Below are 20447 nucleotides of genomic sequence, written 5' to 3'. Positions count from 1 at the left end.
CACTTAATTTCATAAAAGTAATAGCATTATTATCCCTATTTTACAGATGAGGAAACTCAAGCACAGAGAGATTAAATACCTTGCCTGCCATCTCGCAGAGTCCATGCTCTCAAACCCTCACTCTACCTCCAGATGCTTCTGTCAAACAAAGCTCCACAGGTCTCTTCCTGCCTGTGCACTTGGCACCCGGCAGTCCCTCTACCTGGAGTCCCATTCTCTTCTTCTGCTCAGTGAACGTTCCTTCCTCTTTTTCCTCTCATTTTTTCAGAGTTGGCTCAGATATATCTGCCCTGCCAGAAAGTTCTCCCCATCCTCCTCTCCCATGGGGTTAGCTGCTCCCACGCTCAGGCCCTCTCTTGGTTATTCTGGGCTGTCAGCTCTGATTTACGACTCTGTATCCCTCACCAAACTGTGCGCCCCGGGGACGATGTGTTGCTCGTAATTGCATCCCCAGGGCCCAGAAGTGCCGGAGGTGGTTTGAAGAGTGAATGGAGGGAAAAGAGAACGATCCAGGCTCAGCCTCCTGGATCACACTGAGAGGCAGGAGCTGGCCAGCCCTTGAGGCTCTCCTGCCAGCACTGGGTGGATAAGTTGCTGGTTTGGGCTGATCTCTTCTGTCTCAGAGGCACACACTGAAACTGATCTCTGATGGGAATACCGATATGTCTCCCTCTGAGTTTCCTGACACCTTGCTGGGAGTGTTACAAAGTCCCTGTTGGCCTCATGTCTCCCTTCTCTTGTGCCTCGTCCCTCTCATTGCCTTCTCCTGTGTCTGCACAGGCTCCCATTCCCCATCTGCCAGGAGCAGCATTCCCCCCACCCCCACCTCCCTTATTCAAAATTTAATGCCCCCTCTGAATCTTCTGACCAAGTTGCTCCCTCCTCCAACCCCTTGAAGATCTTCTTAGAATCAGCTGTCAACCCCCAGGGCCCTGCCCTGCCTCCCAGGCTTCACATGCTCCACACAGGGTTTTTTTTTCCCCTTGCCTCAAAGGCAGAAAAATCTGTCTAAAATCTCTGAGAGGTCACAGGGGTCAAAGATCTTTTCTAAGGATTTGGACTCCAAGGTCCAGAGGTGTTTGGCCTCTGATCAGCTCTCTACGACCTCAAGCCAAGTCTCTTACCCTGGGGCTGGGCCTCAACGTCCTCACCTGATTATGGGGATAACACCCAGCTTGTCTTCCTCATGGGACTACTGCAAGCTTGAAAGAGAAAGTGTTTGTTCATGGTAACCCATTCCTTGGTTTACCAAAATCTTAAAGACAGAAAATAACTCCAGAGGCCTAAAAATCTGGATCACTTTAGAGCACAACTTGGCAACAACTATCTAAGCTGAAGATACACCGCCCTGTAACCAAGCACCGGTGGACAGACACACAGGAAGCTGTGTACCAGCAGTCTCTGAAGGCTTGCCTGCAACGGCAAAAAACCTGCCAACAACCTAAATGTCCATCAACAGGAGAATGGGCAAAGAAGCCGCCAGTCACAGAAGGGAATAATAACTGGCAGTTAAAATGGGTTCACACTAGAACGCATGTTTCAAGACGGTTAAATCTCCAAACCAATATGGAGGGAAAAACCTAAAATCAGAATATGTATGATATGCCATTTAACTCAAGTACAAAGCCATATAAAACACTATGTGTTGCTATGAATGCACACATATGTAGGAAAAAATTTGAAACAGCCATGAGAATATAAACACCCAAATCAGGGTTGTGGCTTCTTCTGGAGAGGGAAACACGGAGGCGTCCATCTCTAAGGCAAACACGCATAGTGGTTAAGATTTGACCAAGTGAAGTGGTAGGTGTTACATTAATCTGTATACTCTACTCATGGTAAAATATTTAATGCTTTTTAAAAAGATTAAAAAAAATGACCCCCAGAGGAAGAATAGTTCTCTAGAGTTGCCCTGGGTTTTCCACGGATGGGTTTCAGCAGCAGGGAACCCCAAGCGTTCCTTAAACAGTCTCACGGTAGGAACCCCATGTCTGCAGGGCTGGAAGGAAGGTCCCCCTTGAAAGGATGCCTTTCAGAGGAGGGCTAGCAGGTGACAGGTTGTGTCAGTGGAGTGCCTGTGTGGGTGGGGGAGCAGGAACCAGCTTGCCCCCTTTCACAACCACCCCCGCCTCAGTAAAATGTCAGCAGCAAGCTGGGGAAGGGGGTTGGGGGTGTGGAGAGACAGGCAAGCTGTTAACCCACGAGATGCTGGGGCGTGGGCGGCGCAGGCCCAGGCTCCCAGACAGCTATTTTGGCTCAGCCCTGGCAGGGGAGAGGCCTCTAAGTGGGAGCTTTGAACTGGTCTTCTGCCAGGTGCAAGGTGGGATGGAGGGAGGGGGCTGTGCCCTCCTCCCAAGCACCTCTCCCCAGGCACAGGGCACCCACTAACCCCAGGGTGATATCAGGGGCTCCTCCGAACATGTCCCTTGAGTCTTCTGCTCCTTGCACTCTGAAAGCAAGATAAAAAGGTCCCAGCCTTGCTCCTCCCCTCTAGATCCAGCTAGGGAGCCAGATGACAACCTGCTTACAACCCTGGTCTCTCTACTTAAGGGTCTCCCCAGCCCAGCCTTGCTCCCTATGAAGCTAGGATCCTGGCGGCAGTTCTCCCTTGGGGTCCAGGCACAGACCACCTCAAGGGCCTCACCTAACTCCCACACAAGACAAAAATCTCGCAATTTCAAGGAGCACTCAAACCCCTTCTTAGGCTCCATGGCAGTTTGGTGATGGGAAAACAAAAGAATGAAAGAAAAGAGTGCTAGTAAGTAGACCAGCCTGGGGTTGCAAAAAGATAACTTGGGTTTGGGCTCTGGCATGAGGTGCACAATCCTGGGCCAGGCCCCTGACCTCTCTGAGCCTTGGTGTCTTATCTGTAAAACAGGAATAAAATCAACTACAAGGTTGTTGAGAGGGTTACATGAAATGGATGGATTTACAAGCTTCTGGCCACTGTTAATCACCAGAGAAAGACGAGCTGGCACACCACTCACCTGGAGGCAGGGGAGTGTAAGCAGGGGTGGGAGGGCCCATGACCTCAGCCTCTCCCTCCTCTACCTGGGCCACAGAGCCCAGGTCTCATCACACCTGCTCATGCCTCTGGTACCTCAGCCAAAGAAAAGGGCAGAAGAGGAAAGATGGCAGACTGATAGGTCAAGGGCATCTGGTCACTGCTCTGGTCTGTTTTTTTCTACCTGAAACTTCTAAGGCTCCCACCATGACTGGAGTGCCAGGCAGGCCCTGTGCTGAGAACTGTGGGGGTGGGGAACCACATCTCAGGCCCTATGTGAGGCTGAAACCCTACAGGCATCAGAGGTCCCCACATGAAACACAGAGGAAGCAGTACATGGGAGAAGACATGAGTGCTTGGCCCCAGCCAGAGGCGCACCTGCTAATCTCTCCCAGGAACAAGGGGAGTTGGTGAGCCTGGATGCAGGTGCAGCGTTCACGCCTTCTTACCCCTGGACTCCCCGTGCAGACTTAGAGAACTGCTCAGGTGGTGGCAGCAGCCTCCAAGGGGAGAAGCAGAGGCAGCAGAGAGGAGGGGAGGCAGAGGGCAGGTTGGAAGGTACCAGGTGAGGACTTCTCAGAAAGCAGGAAAGGCTTTGGGGTCCTGTGATGTGGAACAGACTGACATGACCCTGGAGTCAGGGGACTGGCATTGAAGTCCCAGAAAACCCCTAGCTAGCTGTGAGACAGTGGCCCAGTCAAGGCCGCCTCACTGGGCCCCAATCTTGGCGGCCGGGGAGGGAAAGGGGCTGAGCCAGGTGATGCGGAAGCTCACGCCCAGCCTGCCTTCTGCCACCTACTGACTGGCCCCGCCCTGGCAGCTAGAGCATCAGGTAGCTCAGCAGCCCAAGGTATGCCTGGCTCCACCCACAGCAGGCTTCTGGCATAAGGGGACTAGCTGGAAAGAGACTCTCCCCTCTCACTGCCCTCCCCACGGTGGTAGCTGTCGCCCCCTTGTGACACTCTAGCAATAGTGCAGGGCAGCTTCTCAGTCAGCTTCTGGACCTGGAAAACTCTCTAGCTTTTGTCCAGGTACAGGGACCCAACCTTTGCTTCTCCTAGGGACCAGCTCAGGCCAAGCCTCAGGGCCTGCGTGCCCACTCGCCTCCCCCTCTGCTTGAGGGTGATTCGTGAATTCTGGAGAGGGCTCCAGGAAGCAGAGGAGGCCGGGCCTCCTCTTCCTGACCTCGGGGTTGCCCAGGGTCAGTCAGTCCTTCCTCTGTCCCTGCCTGGAAGGACACCAACTCTCACGCTCTTTTTTGCCAAGTGAGAGTCTGGGACAGCTCTGCATCCTGAGATTTGACCTTTTTGGAGTATGACACGGACAGAAAGATGACAAGAGCTGCCTATCCCCTCCCCTGGCCTGTAAGCCAGAGACTGGGGTAAGACTGGGGGATCCTACCCGAGTTCCTGACCTGGCCGGCTTCACACTGGCACATGGGGAGCAGGCAGGGCAAGGTGAGCCAATGCACGGCTCAGCCACTGAGGCCCCTTTTTCTTCCCCAACTGGCAGGAACCCAGGGACTCAGGCTTGTACCTGCCTCCCTTGGCCACTTGGGCCTCTCCCAGTATTCACCTGAGCAAGACAGATCTCTCAGAGAGGCACCATTTGCTCCCAGACATTCTGGCGCCACAGAAGGGGCTCTCGCCTCTCAACATGAGGCATCCCTCAACAAGTCCCTTCCAGATCATTGCAAAACCAACCCCAACTGACCGGGGCTGCTTCTGCTCAGGCTGCCCGGGGGGCACACTCTGCTGTCCTGGACTTCAGGACCATACGTACTTGGCCCTGGGCAGCATCATCTCTAAATGGGACCTACTGTCTCAAACTTGTTCCACAAGTGCATTTCCTGCCCTCTGGGAACTAATGACTTTAAGCACTAATGAAGGGCAGGGGTGGCAGAGCCAATGCTCAGGCTCCCAAGGGCTCTGCATGCAGAGGCTCCTTCTGTCTAGATGTGTGAAGTGCCAGCTAATTTCTGATGCCCCTGGAGTGCAAAATCAGCTAATCCACAGGCTGCATGACCTGCCCAGGGTCAGGCTGCTGGGACCGGGCCAGAGGGTTAGGGAGTCCTCTCCAGGTGGGCCCTGGAAGACGAGAAGGAGGCAGAGTTAACTTTCATCCCACTTCCAACTGACCACCCCTCAGGCCAATAGAATCTGAAAGGTTAAAACAGAGGAAAACCCAGATGTGCTAGTATTAGGGCAGGGCCTATACCTCCTCATCCAGGAGGGGCCGATGGTTTCCAGCAAGGATAGGCAAGGTGGAATGGAGCTGCGGAGGAGCACAGCTCAGCCGTGTGTCATACTGGGCTAAATAAAAAGGAGAGATGGCAGGCTGCTCCCCAGATTCCAAGAGAGTGAAGCCAGATGCGGGTGGCTGTGGTAGGCTTTAGGGAAAAGCCTCTTTAAGGAGGCTGCCCTTCAGAGACCATTGTACCTGACCGGACCAGGGATGTGGCCAGACACGCGGCCCATGTACCATCACTACCCCTTCCAAGCCCGCAGCAGAGAGCACTAATCGATTCTAGAACTCTACTATAGAGCCAAGATCTGAATGCGGAATTCTCAACACAGCTTCAGCAGCACCACCAACTTATTTGTTACCCTTGATCGTCCCTTCTAGCCACTGTCTATTCGCTCAGCAGACCCCGCAGCCACAAGGCCTGAAGTATTTATGGGAAGGAGCAGGAGGCGAACAGGACAGGGGAAACGCAGAGGGCAGATGCCCAACGAGCAGCAAGAGCCAGGCTGAGAATGAGCACCAAGCCTGGGGGAAAGACGGAGGACTGGTTTCAGCTGGGGCATGGGGAGTTTTACTTGAGACTGGCAACCAGCGAAGGTGGCAGGACCAAATAAACAGCATTAAAGGGGCAGTGCCAAGACAGGTGCACTATTCCAAATACCTGTCCCCACTCCCTCCAGTCAAAGCAAGGGGAGGGAGGTCAGCCCTGTGGACACCTGATTCTCCGAGCTCCCAGGCCTATCAAGAGAGTCTTTCCCCCCTCATTGCCCTCTCCCTGACTCCACTGGGTTTTCCAAATACATTCACTTCTAAATGCCCCACTGCCCCAGCACAATGCAGGGAACATTCCTTATGTGCTTTCAGAGGTGCTGTTTGATTTTCTTCTCATTAAGCATCCTATAAGATCACTTACATCCTCAGAGTAACACTTTGGTTCTCAAACTTAGTAGCATCTTAACAGCACCTGGGAAACTTTATAAAATGCCCAGCCCCACCTCCAGACCTGATGAGTCAGACACGCCAAAGTTAAGATCTAGGAATCTGTATCTCCTAAAGCTCCCTAGGTCATTGTGATGTTCTGTTTGGGAAGCTGGTATAGAGAAAGGGATGTGGGTTTTGGTATCAGACCAGAGTTCAAACTCTATCTCTGTCTCTCACTTGCTATGTGACTCTGGGCAAACTACTCATCTTTGATCCTGTGTTCTTCTCATCTGTAAAAATGGAGATATAACATCCATCCTGCTTATTTTAGAGAATGATGTAAAGGTACTTGCCGTTCTCTTGCTTCTTATTTGTCCTCCTGACTGTGACTGAGGTTCACCCCTACATGCGCACACCTGTGCCCTTCAGAAGGGGCACATGAACAGGTCAGAATAGCCCAACACTTGGTACCCTGTGGGCAGCGACAGGAAGCCTCTGGCGGAGCCCCTCCCTCTCCCTCACAAGCCTGTGAACACTGGAGGCTACATCCTGCAGAGCTGGGTGTAAACTGCTCCCTCTTGCAGGGCTGTGGGTGACAAAACAGAGGTACAAGAAACTTTGCGCCCTGCCCTGTTTTTTATGACATTGAAGCCTGCGTGACTTCACAGGAGCCTATGGAGCTCCATCTGCCAGAGTGAGGATCCAGCTCTCTGTGCTTGGTGACAGTGCAGGTGCAAAGAGCAGGGTCCTGGTTAGGGTAAGGCAGGCAGAGGGCATAGGTCAGCTTTACAGGGACACCAACCCATACAGAAGAAAACTGCTCATGTTATTGCTGGGTGAAGTCACCTCTGGGAAGGGACAGGGCAAAGCTCGGGGGGCCAACGGCCATGAAGCCTCAACAACTGAAGAAAAGTGAGAGGGAGACCTTGGGCAGACTCCAAGTGGTCAGAGTCCAGTCTGAGTTGGCTCTGGGGTCCTGAGCTGATTGGCTGCAAGCTTCGTGGCCACTGGAGAAGGACAAGGTCAGTCAGAAAAGAGCCCAGGGAGCCAGCTGGGGGTACGCACAAGGCTTCACCTCCCCTTACCTTACACTAGGGCTGCATAGGCAGGAAGCAGCTCCTGGCCAACGCCAGCACCACGGGCTGCCTGCACTCAATCTTTCCACAGCCTCCCCCCCCCGTTCTTCACCAGAGTCCCAGTCAAAATCGTCACAGACACAAGATGGTGACATTTGGTGTGCTGGGGGAGGGGGCAAGATGGAACTTGAGCCAGCACAGATTCTAGATTGCAGCCCACCCCATCTCTTTCCCAGCAGGCCTGGAAGAGGGTAGGGGGAGAGATGTTCATTGCCTGGCAGAGAAGTTGCGGCCTTCCTCCTAATTAAGAGCAGTATAAAACTGGTGACCAGCCACCCCCAACCCCAAGGAGAGGCTTAAAATGCTGAATGATTAAGTCAGTGACCAATGCTCCAGGACAGGCATGTGTTCTGACAGTAGTAACAACAAGGCCATGTTCTGCGGATGCCGTGCAGTGGTGGTAGGCATCCCGACCACAGAGAGGACCAGGGTGGCGACGTGACTGCCCACCTCACTGGCGCCAGTAGACTCTGAGAGGGCCCTGTTCCATCAGTGTCAATCAAGAAGGAGATCGTGACCAGTCATGGGGGCCCTACCTGCTGGTGCCAGGGGGTTAAGGTGATTCTGTCTCCCTGCTGGAGAGTTGGAAGCCCCCCTGGCCTCAGTACCAGAGACGAAGCGCGCTAAGCTGCCGGTGCCAGGGAATGACCCCCACTCGGTGCCAGTGCCCGGACGCTGGGGGATGACCCTCACACGAGCCAATGCCAGAACAGCTCAGATCGCCGGTGCCCCAGGAGACCCCGCTCCGTGTCAGTACCGAGGTGGCCGAGGAATGCCTCCCGACGCCAGGCGCGGCATCCACCCGTGCCGCGGTGCCCACCCCGCCGCCGCCCCGCTCACCTGTGCCCGAAGAGCCGCAGCCCTGGGAAGCGCCGCTTGCTGAGACGCCGCGGAGCCTTGTCCGGCTCGGGACCGGTGTCGCGCTCGGAGCCGCTGGACGAGGCGGAGGCCGACTCGGAGTCACTGCTCCGGGCCTCGGGGCTGCCATCCCGCGGCTCCATCCGGCCCTAGCCCCGGCCGGCGCCGGGCCCGCGGGAGACGCCCATGCCGGGCCGGCGGCCGGGGCTCAGCACGCCGGCTCCGCGCCGCCCGCCGCGGCCATGGCGCGCGCTCGCTCCGCCCGCCCCGCGCCGCGCGCCCCCGCGTCCCACGCCCAGGTGCTCGGGAAGCGGCCGCCGCCGCTCCAGGAAGTGCCGCCAGCCGCGGCCGCAGGACCCCGCATAGCTGGCCGGGCCGCTGCCTGCCCGCCGCCGAGCACGCCCCCTCCGCTGCGAGGTGGCACTGGCCCGCGGCGCCCTCTGTCGGCCACCGGCCCCGCCGCAACCTACCTCGGCCGCTCGCAGGGGCGGGGCCAAGAAGGGGCGGGGGTACCCTAGGCCCCGCCCACTCCCGGGCTGGTCCGCCCGGATCAGATAGACTCTCCGGCCTGACACACCCGCACTGCGCGAACCCCGACACACGCAATCATTTTTTCCCTTTCTTTTAGCCCCCTCTACCCCTACATGTACGAAACAGCCTACATGCTCACAAGTGAACAATCGCGAGGGCGGCTGTCACCACCTTCCCTCCCACATCTACAAGGAATAGACACCTCTCTCGCACACCCTGTGCCTGTCATAGCCATTCAAATCTCCACCACTACCCCCTTGGCTCTCCCAAATCACGCCCACGGAACTAAAAGTCACACAGTGCTCCCCATACACCCAGAACAAACCCGCCTCTCACACACAATTACGCTCATTTATTACTCAAACTAACACTTCCCACCCCAGCCTCTCAGACTCAGAAATTTATACCAGGACCAAAGTCACTTAGTGACCCTGGCACACACCAACAACACATTTTTCTTACAAATTCATCTTTCCACAGCCATTCAAAGCTGTTTCTCTTTGGTACACTCCTGACTCATAGCACCTTCCCAGCACAACATCCAGCGGAACCTGTAGATACCTTATACTACAGGAATCACTGCACAACTCTTACACACTCAAAAATACATACACATAAGGACCATACTCTCATTCACCAACACGTATGCCCTTAGAAAACATATACATCTTTTCCTGTGCACAGATATAACCCAGGCCAGCAGTTTCACGTTGGCACATCCCTCTTACACAATCACCTGCCCAGAAATACACCTCACCGACACATACAAACACCCCCTCAAGGCCAGCAGAGGTTGTCCCCCTCTAGAGATGAGGAAAGCAATTGGATCCAGAGCAGTTGTCAGTGGTGGCACAGTCAGCACACATGCTTGGGAATCAGCAGCTTGGGGACAGCCTCTGATAGTCCCTGCAGGGCTGACAAAAGGAGGCCAGGAAGCTGGGGAGTATGGTCCTCTCCCTCCCAAATCCTGCCACCCTGATGCCCATATCAGCTGCCCGCTATTTCTGTTAGCGCTCCTCTCTGCGAAGCCACATCCTGTGTCACTTCACTTTCACCCTCTCTGGGGTTCTGGCAGCCTGTTCTCCAGCCTTAGCCAGCCACGTATAGCCAATGCTGGAAGTTGTGACATGTGGGCAAGCCTGCCGTTTCGAGAAATAGCCAGTGTCCATAAGCTCAGAACCTTCTCTCAGCTTCCTTCAGGTTTCCTCTGGGCCTGGAGAAAGTCTGACCAGGGGGGTGGGCACCAGCCCTCCCATCAGCCTCGAGTGCCCAGGTGGCAGTGAAATCCACAAGTGGGCCTGACAGTCTTCCTGGGGTGCACGGATCCTTTTGGGAAAGTTTCCCAACAGTTCTGACACCAGGTTCTGAGGGAGGAGACCAGAGGCAGCTAAAGACCCCACTGGGTCCAACACCAGACTTCCATGGGGGCTCCTCTTCCCAGATCTCCCTGCTATTAGCTCCGTCAACTCAGCAAGTCCAGCACCCCACATTGCCCCCCAGCACTTCAAACATCAGAGACCCTCTCACCCTGCCAGAAACCTCTTTGCCCTTTTCTGAGCCTCTGAAGAGCCACTGGACACAGGGAGGGGGTGACCCCACTTCTCCTACCCTCTCCATGCCAGATAAAAGACTCATAGATGGCAAGAGGTCCCTTGCCCAATCCCGGGCCACCCAAGTACCTACTGTGCCTGGGAGGCCTCAGCTGGGATCTGTGGCACATCCCAGGAACGGTAGCGCCACATCTGCCTCAGTGCCCCCGGCCGCTCCCCTTCTTCTGTCTCCAGAGCCTCCGCGGGGCCCAGAGCTGCAGCCTCATCGCAGCCTCCCCCGGCACTGTGGCCAGCCCCCAGTGCGCTCATCCTGCCCAGCGACTCTCTTCCTCTTTCGGCACTTCCTGACCAGGGGGCCCTGCGAGAGGCCGGCTGGCTGCCCCCGGAGAGGACCACAGGGCTGGTAGGCGCCTTCCGCTGGCCGGGGCAGGAGGCTGGCTGGGAAGAGGAGCTGCCAGGAGGGCGAGAGGCAGGTGAGAACAAGCCCAGCCCAGCAGCCAGGAGATGATACCAAGTAAGAGACGGCTAGGCAGCCAGCAGGCCTGCCCAGGCTGGAATCCGAACCTCAACCTTGGCTCCCGTCTGGCCTTCCTCTCCACCTAACCACTCTGATCTTCACCTCTCCATCCTGTTGAGGTTTCCTACTTCATCCCAACCACCCGGGGCATTGGCGGGCAGCGCCCCGCCCACACACAGCTCTCTCTCCCCTCACCACACCATCTAACACAGGCTCAGGCACGTGGATAGTGGTGGACTGGAAAGAGTATCAGGATGGAGCTAGAAAATGTGGGCTACCATACTGTTTCTGCCACTTACCAGTTGTCCATCCTGGATCAGGTCAGAGAGATTTACCTCTCCAGATTACCTGAAATCCTTTTTGGAATAAGGTAGGCTATAAAGAGATAAACTGATGAATACATGTGTCAGGGAGATTTCTGGAGCCTCAGTCTTCTCATTTGTCATATGGAAGGGGGCAATAGGAATAAATGAGCTCATGGAGTTTTATAAGGATTGAATAAGAGGTGAAAGGGTTTATAAATTAATTCAGTCAATAAATATTTACTGAGTGCCTTCTTCTTTTTTTCTAATTGAGGTACTGGGGATTGAACCCAGGACCTTGTGCATGCCAAGCATGCGCTCTACCAATGAACTCTACCCCACCAACCTCACTGAGTATCTTCTATGCATCAGGCACTGTATCAGACTATATAGGTGTATGAAAGGAGCCAGGGCTCTAACCTCATATTGCTTAGTGGGGAAGACAGTTAGGAAACAAATAATCAATATATGAAATAATGTCAGGTAATGAGATGAGATGGGCTATAGAGAAAAGCGAATCCAACCACAAGGGGGAAGAGAATGATGATGGCAGTGCTACTTAAGGAGGGGGCTTGGAGAAAGCCTCTCTGAGGAGGTAATGTTTAAGAACAGACCTGAGTGGATCAAGAGAGCAAACTACGTGAGTATCTGGGAGAACAGCAGTTGAGGTGGAAGGAACAGAAAGAGCAAAGCCCTCTGAGTAGGAATGTACTTGATGTGTCTCAGGAATATCGAAAAAGGCCACACTGGGCTGAACTTGGAGGCCATCGTGAGGATTTGGTACATACACAGTAAGGTAGACACTTTTTATTGTTAGGATTGGTTCTGGGATGGAAATTGTACCTTCCTCAAGCACTCTTCAATCACACTGCTCTATAATTACTTCTTTAGCACTCTACGTGTTTGTTACCCTAGAAAGGCTGTAAATTTCTTGAGGACAGAAAAGGTGTCAGTTAAGTTCAGTTCAATAAACATTTCCACGACAGAACCTGCAGACCCTGAGATGTACACAATGCCATCCCAGCCCTTAGAAACCTCCATCTGGTACTTTGTGTCCCTTGTGGCTGAAACATAATATTTCTCAGTAAACATTTGCTTAATAAATCGTGCTATGTTATGAATAATTAATACTTAGTAACAGTGAAACAACAGCTAATATTTCTTGGACATTTCTGTGCCAGGAACCTTCATGAATCCTTGTCACACCTCTGTGAGGTAGATCTTGTTATTTTCCTCCTTTTACAGATGGGGAAACTGAGGCACAGAGCGGCCAAGTTCATTTGTCCAAGGTCACCCAGCCTATAAGTGGGGAAGTAAGAATTTCACCCCAGAGTCTGTGCCCCTAAATAAGACATCCCATTGCCATTCTAGGATTGGGGATATAGCCAGGTGATGCCACTGAGGCTTGACATCCCCTTTCCCAGGGGCTCTCCCTCCAGTCCATCATCAAGGCAGATCCTGTATGCTGTGGCCTAGCAGAGACTCTGCCAGCCAGGCCAAGGCTTCTTCTAGAAGGAGGCTGTTGCAGGGCCCTGTCCTCCTCTCCCAGGGATTCTGCAAGAAGCTTGAACAGTTAAACAGAGGAAATGGGGCTGGGCTTGTTTTTGAGCTGAGGCTTCTGGCAGCTCTGGAGCAGCTGAGAGCAGGAAATGTGGCTCCTGGAGGGGAAGCCAGGCAGGCTGGAGGCTCTGAGAGGCAGAGCAGTCCTGACTGTGGGACCATGATCCCCTTGGGCTTGTACTCATGGAAGCTGTCAGTACTTGGCAGGTGGGATGGGGAGGTCAAGGCCAGAAGGGACAGGTGCACAGGGCTGGGGAGGATGTCCTTGGCAGTTCCTAGGACAACATGTACCAGCATTGGGGAGTTGGGGACCCCTCAGAATCCAACCAGATACGAACAGGAAGAGGAATCTGGGTAAGAAAATTATTCTGGGCTTTGTTGATGCCCCAGAGGGTGAGGTGTTCTACTTTCTGTGGCCTGGATGAGAAGTGGGAGCTGGGGAAAAGAAATGTACCAGGGCACCACTCAACCCATGATCTGGACAGCCTCTGCTCTCAAAACCAGCTAAGCCAACCTCCTTGACCTGACCTTCAAGGCTCTTTACGCTCTGTTCTTTTCTTTTCTGCCTCTTTGTCTAAGCTTTCCCCGCAGAGATTTCCTCTCAGCTCACACCATGCTGGTGCCTGCCTCACAGTAAGTACTCAATAAACATTTCTTCCCTCTTTTTTCACACTTCCTTTAACATGCTGCCCTTCTGCTTATGCTGCTCTCCTTGCCCTATCTGCCCATAAAGTTTGGCCAATCAACATCTCCATCCATCAAAACCTCAGCCCAAAAGGCAAAAGTGAGAAGGTGGAAAGAGTTGGTTCAAACTCCAGCCCTTGCTGTATGATGCTAGGGAAGTTACTTAACATCTCTGGGTTGCATCAGATGATTTCTAAGATCATGTCCAGCTCAGGCTGTTTCATTTGAATCTCCTTCCCTGATCTCTAAGTTTTCACTTATTCATTCATTCATATTATACATATTTTATAAATATCTACTAAGTGTCAAATGCTGCTCCAGAGACATTCCCACCCCATTTATGTATCTCTGACACTCACCTTTCTTCCCCTAAATATTCCTCTCTCATGTGATCTTTTGTGCATATTAGTTTTGTCTCCTTATGAGATTCTTGGACCCAGTGTTGCTCCTAGCTCCATGCTGGGTGCACAGTATGTGTGCAGTAACTTCCTTTGGAAGTTGAAATGAGCTGAATATAGGTGTCCAATAAGCTGAGCAGAGGGAGGGAAACTGGCTTCCTGTCTGCATAAGTGGTTGTGGTGAGACTTGGGAGGCGTTTGGAGCCCATGTCCCTTACCAGCAGCTAAGCCTATGATCCAGGTACCTGCTGAACCCTTGGGAGCAACCTAAAGCCCAAGACTATCTGCTGATCTTGGCCCCCTGCCCAGGTGCTGGGCTTCTGCCCCCACAGGGAGACAGATGCACCTGAGCTGGGCTGCAGGTGCCGCTGGCTAATGACAGATGGAAATTTGATTAGGTTCCTTCTGGGTAGCCTCATTAAAATCAGGTATGGATCTGGAGGAGGGGCTGGGGACCCTTTCCCTCTGTGAGTATAGCACTGGCAGCTCCGCAGTCAAGGGTGGTCCCTCAAACCATGATCTCTCTTGGAAACTGTCCTTTGGCACCTCCCAGATCCCCAGGCTGGAGGTGAGAGGAGCCTAGTGGCTCTCCCCTGACTTTAGGTCATCTGGATCTACCCTGGGGATCTTCCTTCAGCTCCGACTTGGCTATAGCACCAAGCTCCAAGGGCAAAATTAGTAGGCGTCCTGCCCTTCAAGCCTCCCATCCCCATCTGTTGGATCATAAGCCCTGACTGCAGAACCACATTTCAGCCTCCACACTCCCTCCCATTACCCCTCCCAGAGATACGCGCACTTAGTATAGAGCCAAAAGAAAAGATTCTTAAGGATGAACATCCAGAACCTTGGAAGCCTGACAAAGGGCCTCGGAGTGAAACCCATCTGGGTCTGGATCCTGGCTGTACTGGTTACTGGCTGTGGGATCTTAGCAAATTGCTTAACTCCTCTGAGGCTTAGTTTCTCATCTGTAGGATGCAGCCCAGTGGTCCTCAAATCACCAGCTACTCTATGAATCCTGCTTAGTCTTTCTTCTCCAAACATCTATAGGCCAAGAGCACTGCTCAAAGACAGTGGAGCCCAGCAGAAGCTGAATCTGGTCCCAATGGCTTCCCTACCCACTTTGTGCACCCTTGAAGACAGCTCCTCCCAAGCCTGTGCCAACCCTTGTCCTCAGAACCTGGAGACTTGAGGGGCTTCCCTGAATGCTCTGCTCTGCAATTGCACCAACTGAAGCAAAAATGAGACTCCAACCCAGGCTTCCTGATTCCCTTTCAGCAGCACAGCAGAGAAGAACCTGTTAAAATGCCTTTGCTGGAACTGGTCCCTCCAGCTCCCCTCTAAAAGGCTCAGATGGCGTGTGCCCCCGGTGAGGGGAATGGGGGGCATAAGATGCTGAGAGGGGGCTGTCCCAAGCACCTTGGGCCAAAATAGGGTCAGATAAGGCCCCTTCACAAGCCTGGCCCCACCTCTGGGCATAGCCATCCACGGCCTTTGACTCACTAGTCAGCAAGAACCTCGGGTCCCTGAGGGGAGGAAGGAGTTCCGGGCTTGGCCTGGGCCTCCGCCCTTCCCAAAGGAAGGAAAATGATAGACCCCCAGCTTCCGGCTTCCTCTGGCAGCGGGCCCCCTCCTTCAGCTCCAGCTCAGTTCTCTGCCCCCGGTTTTTGCATTTTTAATTCAGGACAGAATGTGATCTCTTGCAGCTCCTTGCTTTATCCTGTTGCTATTTAAATTACAAATCGGCCCCATCTCCCTGTCACTCTTGGGTTATTTTTAGCTTCTGGTAAATAGCAGCAGGGAGAGTCAGATCAGGTGCCCCTCCCTCAAGGAGCTTTGTACCCACAGTCCCATGCCCACAGCAGGGGGCACCCTCCCCTGCCAGCGGGCACCCCCAGTTGCTTCCCCCAGCCCCCGCTGTGGGGGTGGAGGGGGAAGGGAGAGGACTACAGTCCGGGACACGCACATGTGACCAGCCCTTGCCCTTAGTCTTTGTTAAACTCTGCCAGCCCCAGGTCTCACCACCCTTCCATGGCTCAGAGCCAACCTCCTTCCTAGATAACCACCGCCCACCCCCTCCAACCCACAAGGAGGGCCAGCTACAGAGGGCAGAGGATTTTCTGACTTCTGTCTCACCTCTGCTATAAGTCAGGAGCTTTACATCTCTTATCTTCTTCCATCTTCCCAGCTACCCTCTCGTGCAGGTATTACTGTTCCCATTTTCCATGGGGGGAACGGGGTCAGAGGTGAAAGTGACTTACCTAGCCAGGAAGGAACAGAGCTGGAACTCGAACCCAGGTCTCTCTGACCCTGAAGACGTAATGTACGTGCATCGCACTGCCTCTCTCAGTGTAATGCATGTGCTACTTTGCCCAATGCCCACCATCGGCTGTCTTTCCCATGTGCTTATCCAATCCCATATGCTGGATCAGGGGTTGGCAAACTGTGGCCAATGGGCCACATCCAGCCTGCCGCCTGATTTTGTATGGTCCTGAGCTGAGAATGGTCTTTACAACTTTAAATGGTTGGAAAAAAGCAAAAGAATAATATTTGTGACAGTGGAAATGATATGAAATTTAAAGTTCAGTGTCTATAAATAAAATTTTACTGGAATCCAGTCATGCTCACTGGTTTCCTTATTGTCTACGGCTGGTTTTGTGCTACGATAGCGAAGCAGAGTGACAGGGACTATGTGATCTGCAAAGCTGAAAATATTTACAGCCTGGCCCTGTACTGAATCATACTTTTGTCAAGGAAAGGACCATATCCTACACTTCCATCTCCTACAGTGCCTGGCCCAGGATCAGAGATCCAGGCACAGATGCTGGTCCTCTTTCAAGGTCCTTCTGAGGTCACAATGGCACTCGGTACAGGGAAGCCCCCTGCCAGTCACACCCAATAATCCACCACACATTTTACCCTTTCTCTCTTCCCTCCAGCATCTTCACAGGTGAAGCTAATGGTTTCCAAACCTACTTGACTATCAAAGTTACCTGGGGGAGGTTTTTAAAGTTGAGATGCTCAGGCCCTCCTGATCTCTGTATCAGGATCCCCAGGGATAGGGCTTTAGAAATTATTTCAAAAGAGATCCTCATCAGATCTGGTTTGGGAACCACTGGGCTTAGTTCCAGAGGTCCAGGTTCTGCATCTTCTGCCTGGTCCTTTCAGACCAAACTCAATGTCTCTTGCACCCCTGGCTTCTCCCGGCCGGAGGCTGCCCTCCAATGGTCTCTTGAGCCCAACCCTGGGCAATTAGGACTTCCTTGATTGTATGGGAGTTTTCCTCTTGCCCAGATGCAGACATGAGATGTCCTCCTCTCTCCCTCCCCTGCGAGAGTTTCTACTGGTACAAACCTGCCGTCTCTCCATCCACCTATAGCAGCTGCCAGGGCTTCTTCGAGCCCACACTGGGGCTGGAGGGTGAAGGGAACCCCACATTCCTAAAAGCTTCTACTGTCCTGCTGAAAACCCTCGTCCTCACTTACGTCAGAGGCAGCCAGGACCCAATCCCCCTTCCGCTCCCATCCCTCGCCCTCAGATATTTTTGCCCCCGCATTTCTGTCTAAAAGCCTTTTCTCTCTGAAGGGCTTTCAACTGCTTTTCTTAGCAACTCCTCACAGCAGGGTGGGAGGTTTAGCTGCAAGCCAGAGCTGCATGGAACTGTAGCAGGCGGAGGATGTGGAAAGGGCCACCATGAGCCTGGGCTCTTGCCAGCCCCCAGCGGCCTGTACAATTAAGAGTGGCATCAGTCACCAGGCCGCTAAGGGCTGTAGCCACACGGGAGGGCTGAGTCTTTCCACTGGGGTTCCCTAGGCAGCCCAGGGCTCTGTCTCTTTCCCAGGGCTTCCTCCACCCTCTACCTTGATGCTCTGTCCTGCTCTGGTCCTAAGACTGGGCTCCTGGCCTCACCACAGGGTGTGAGGAGGTGCTTTGCTTAATCTGTCCAGGGGTGACAGCTGGAACCAGTCCTGGTGCTGTCCTCTGCAGGCCTCACAGGGTGACCCGGAAGTCTTCCAATGCCTTCACAGCCAGAGAGGAGCCACAGCTTGGTGACCCTGCATCCTTAGTGACTGGAGGCCTCAAGTTTGGGCAGTGACAGGCCCTCCATTCATGGACCACCCCAGGGGAATCCCAACCCTGGGGGCTGCCTCTGAGTGTATGTGTGTGTGTATGTGCGTGTGCACGTGAGCACACCTAGGCAGCATCTTCCATTTCTTGGCTCTTTGGTTAATCCCTGCCCTCATTCCTCTAAGTCTCTGCCCTACTCTGGCTCCCTTTTCAGCTCCAGAAGCTGTTTGTCGCTGATCCACAGCTAAGGAAAATCTTGGGTCACTCTCTAAGGTCACTGGTTGAAGAACTGAGGCCCAGAGAGAGCATGACTGTCTAGCTCAAGGACACACAAGTCATTGACAGAAGGCAGAATACAAGCCAGGTCTCCTGACTCCCAGACTAATATTTCTTCCATTCTATGCCCCATCACGCATCAGTCCCTTTACTCTCTCCTCCCGCAAGGGACATTCAGGGGCTCTTCTCTCTGCAGCTAGGGGACAGATGATGCACTCCTCTCAGCACAGTGTTCTAGAAGGACTCAATAATGGGGCCCAGTGTACTCCTGATTTCTTATAGATTCCAACAGTGAAGGTGGGGCCCACGGGAACCTAACCTCCTGCCCACTTATTCCGAGCATCTCACTTCATGATGGTGGAAAAAATCCTATTACCTGCTCTCTCATCTCCCCCCAGGTGATGGAGGCCTAATGGCCTCATAATCATTAAGGCTACTGGGGCCCTTCAAACTCCAAGGGCTGGGGCAGTTTTATGAAACACCTTCCTAGAAGCCCCAGGAGAAACAGGGCAGCCTCAGACATACCCCATGTCCTTGGGGTTATAAACAGATAGGAAACTTGTCCTCTCCAACCAGGCTGCTGGCTTCAAGGACTGCAGGTGCCTCAATGTCCCTGCTGGACCCTCCAATGACAGGCACTCTGGGCCAGGAGCTCTAGAGGGGCACCAAGTCCAAGTTGAGGCTGTGGTCTGGGAGAGGAAGAAGATGGTAAGGGTTTCCCCTGCCCTGCCTCCAGCCCTGCCTCCAGTCCCTCCGCAGATCCCTCCTCTGTGTAACTTACCCACACTTACTTGAGGGGCAGCCCTCCCCCACCCCACCCCAAATTATAAAAGTGGAACCTGGGGCCCACTCCAGCTGAGTCCTCCATGGAATCCTCTGGGCACAGGTGGTAGGACCAGGGAGGCTGGGGTTCTTCCACAGGCAGAAGACATTTAAGAAGATTCAGGTGGGGGGAGGAGTATATAGAGTACATGTTTAGCATGCATGAGGTCCCTGGTTCAATCCCCAGTACCTCCTTCACAAATAAATAAACCTAATTACCTACCCCCTCCCAATTTTTTTTTTTTAAAAAGGAAGATTCAGGTGGGAGTGAGAGGTTGTCTGCCACTGGGATGCCAGTGAGGGTCTGGTTGGGCAGAGGGGTCCAGGAGGGGATTCCTTCCCCATCACTAGGCAGCAGGGTCTCAGCCATGGTGGCAGGGAGCACCATCTCAGTCCTTCCCACAGGCTGGTGCCTAGCACAGGGTCAGCCCACAGGAAAGCTTGAGTATGGCCTATTGAATGAATGGCGGCGGCAGGGGGAGGGGGTCCTCTCTCTCCCCCAGAAGAAGGGCCAGGAACATCTCCTGGCTCTCCCCAGCAGACAGAGGTCTGTAAGGTTCATGTCTTGGTTATTTTTCTCCCTTGTGCCCAGTACAGTGCCTGGTATGCAGTTGGCATCAGTAATTCCATGTTGAATGAACAGGGCTTTCACTGTTCATTAGAGAAGGGGTCCCAGAAGTGTGTCCTTTGGACACATAGAGCAGAGACCCCTTGGTGGTCATTTCTGAATCCCTAGGGCCTAGAGCAGTGACAGGCAAGCTGCAGGTGCTCAATGAATGTTGACTGGAAAGGGAGGTGGTGTCGAGCGCTGAGCTTCCCTCTGCCCGCGTTCATCTTACCTGTAAGACACCTGCTTTCGTAGGTGCATCTGGCTGAACCGCTCCTCCACCGGGGGTCCAGCGGCCATGCCCCGGGGTGCCTCAAGCCAAGGCTGCGAGACCCCAGCCTCCTCCCCGCGCCTGCAGCGCCGCCGCACCACCTCCTCCTCCGCTGCCCGGCCGCCGCCAGCCGCGTCCCCGCGGGGCCCGCCGCCGCCCGGCCCCTCGGCCATCCTGCGGCCGCCCTCTACCGCGGCTCTTGCAGCCTTTCGGGGAGACTTGCTCAAGTTCGGTCTCCCTTCCTCCTGGGCCCGGGGACGCGAGGCAGGGAGGGAGGGAAGCTGCTGCTCGTCCCTCACGACGCCGGGGCTCAGACGACGGGAGCGGCCAGGTGCCGGGCGCTGCGCCTGGAAAAGGCCGGCTGGGATCTTCCCGCACCCCGGCGTGGGGTCTTTGATGGGTGCCGGGGTGCCGCGTCGTGAGCGCTGGGGCGCCCCCCGGACGGAGGAAGTGGAGCCCGAGCAGAGCCCGAGCCGGGGCGATGAGCGCGCTCCTGCAGCCGCCGCCGCTGCCGCGCACCGGAGTGTCACCTTAGAGACACTCGTCAGCCCAAGGGGTCCGGTGAGGAGGGCGCCGCCCCGCCCAGCCAGCCCGGCTCGGGGCACCGGAGGAGCGAGTCCGGCCCAGCCGGCGGCGGGCACGAACCCTGCCCCGGGCGCCCGCCAGAGCCCAGCCCCGCGCCCCCTCCCCGGCACCCGCCG

At 54.3% G+C, this 20447-nt stretch overlaps 1 protein-coding gene across 6 annotated transcripts in view; it reads right to left on the bottom strand.

The window, feature by feature from the left end:
• Positions 1–20412, bottom strand: part of DGKZ (diacylglycerol kinase zeta) — a 41142-nt gene extending 20730 nt beyond the window's left edge. For 2 of the 6 annotated variants that reach the window (XM_006212301.4, XM_006212302.4), the window contains exon 1: positions 8146–8611. In XM_006212301.4, the coding sequence (XP_006212363.1) occupies positions 8146–8306 (161 nt within the window). In that variant the 5' untranslated portion in view covers positions 8307–8611. Of the gene's footprint in view, positions 1–8145; positions 8618–10377; positions 10554–19707 lie in introns of those variants that run through there. The other 4 variants (XM_072969867.1, XM_072969868.1, XM_015246135.3 and 1 more) reach the window with 4 other exon arrangements.
• Positions 20413–20447: the final 35 nt, after the last annotated feature.

Source organism: Vicugna pacos, chromosome 10, assembly GCF_048564905.1.
Source record: "Vicugna pacos chromosome 10, VicPac4, whole genome shotgun sequence".
Lineage (NCBI taxonomy): Eukaryota > Metazoa > Chordata > Mammalia > Artiodactyla > Camelidae > Vicugna > Vicugna pacos.
The sequence above is the reverse complement of the archived record's forward strand: the minus strand, read 5'-3'. Positions and strand labels throughout refer to the sequence as shown.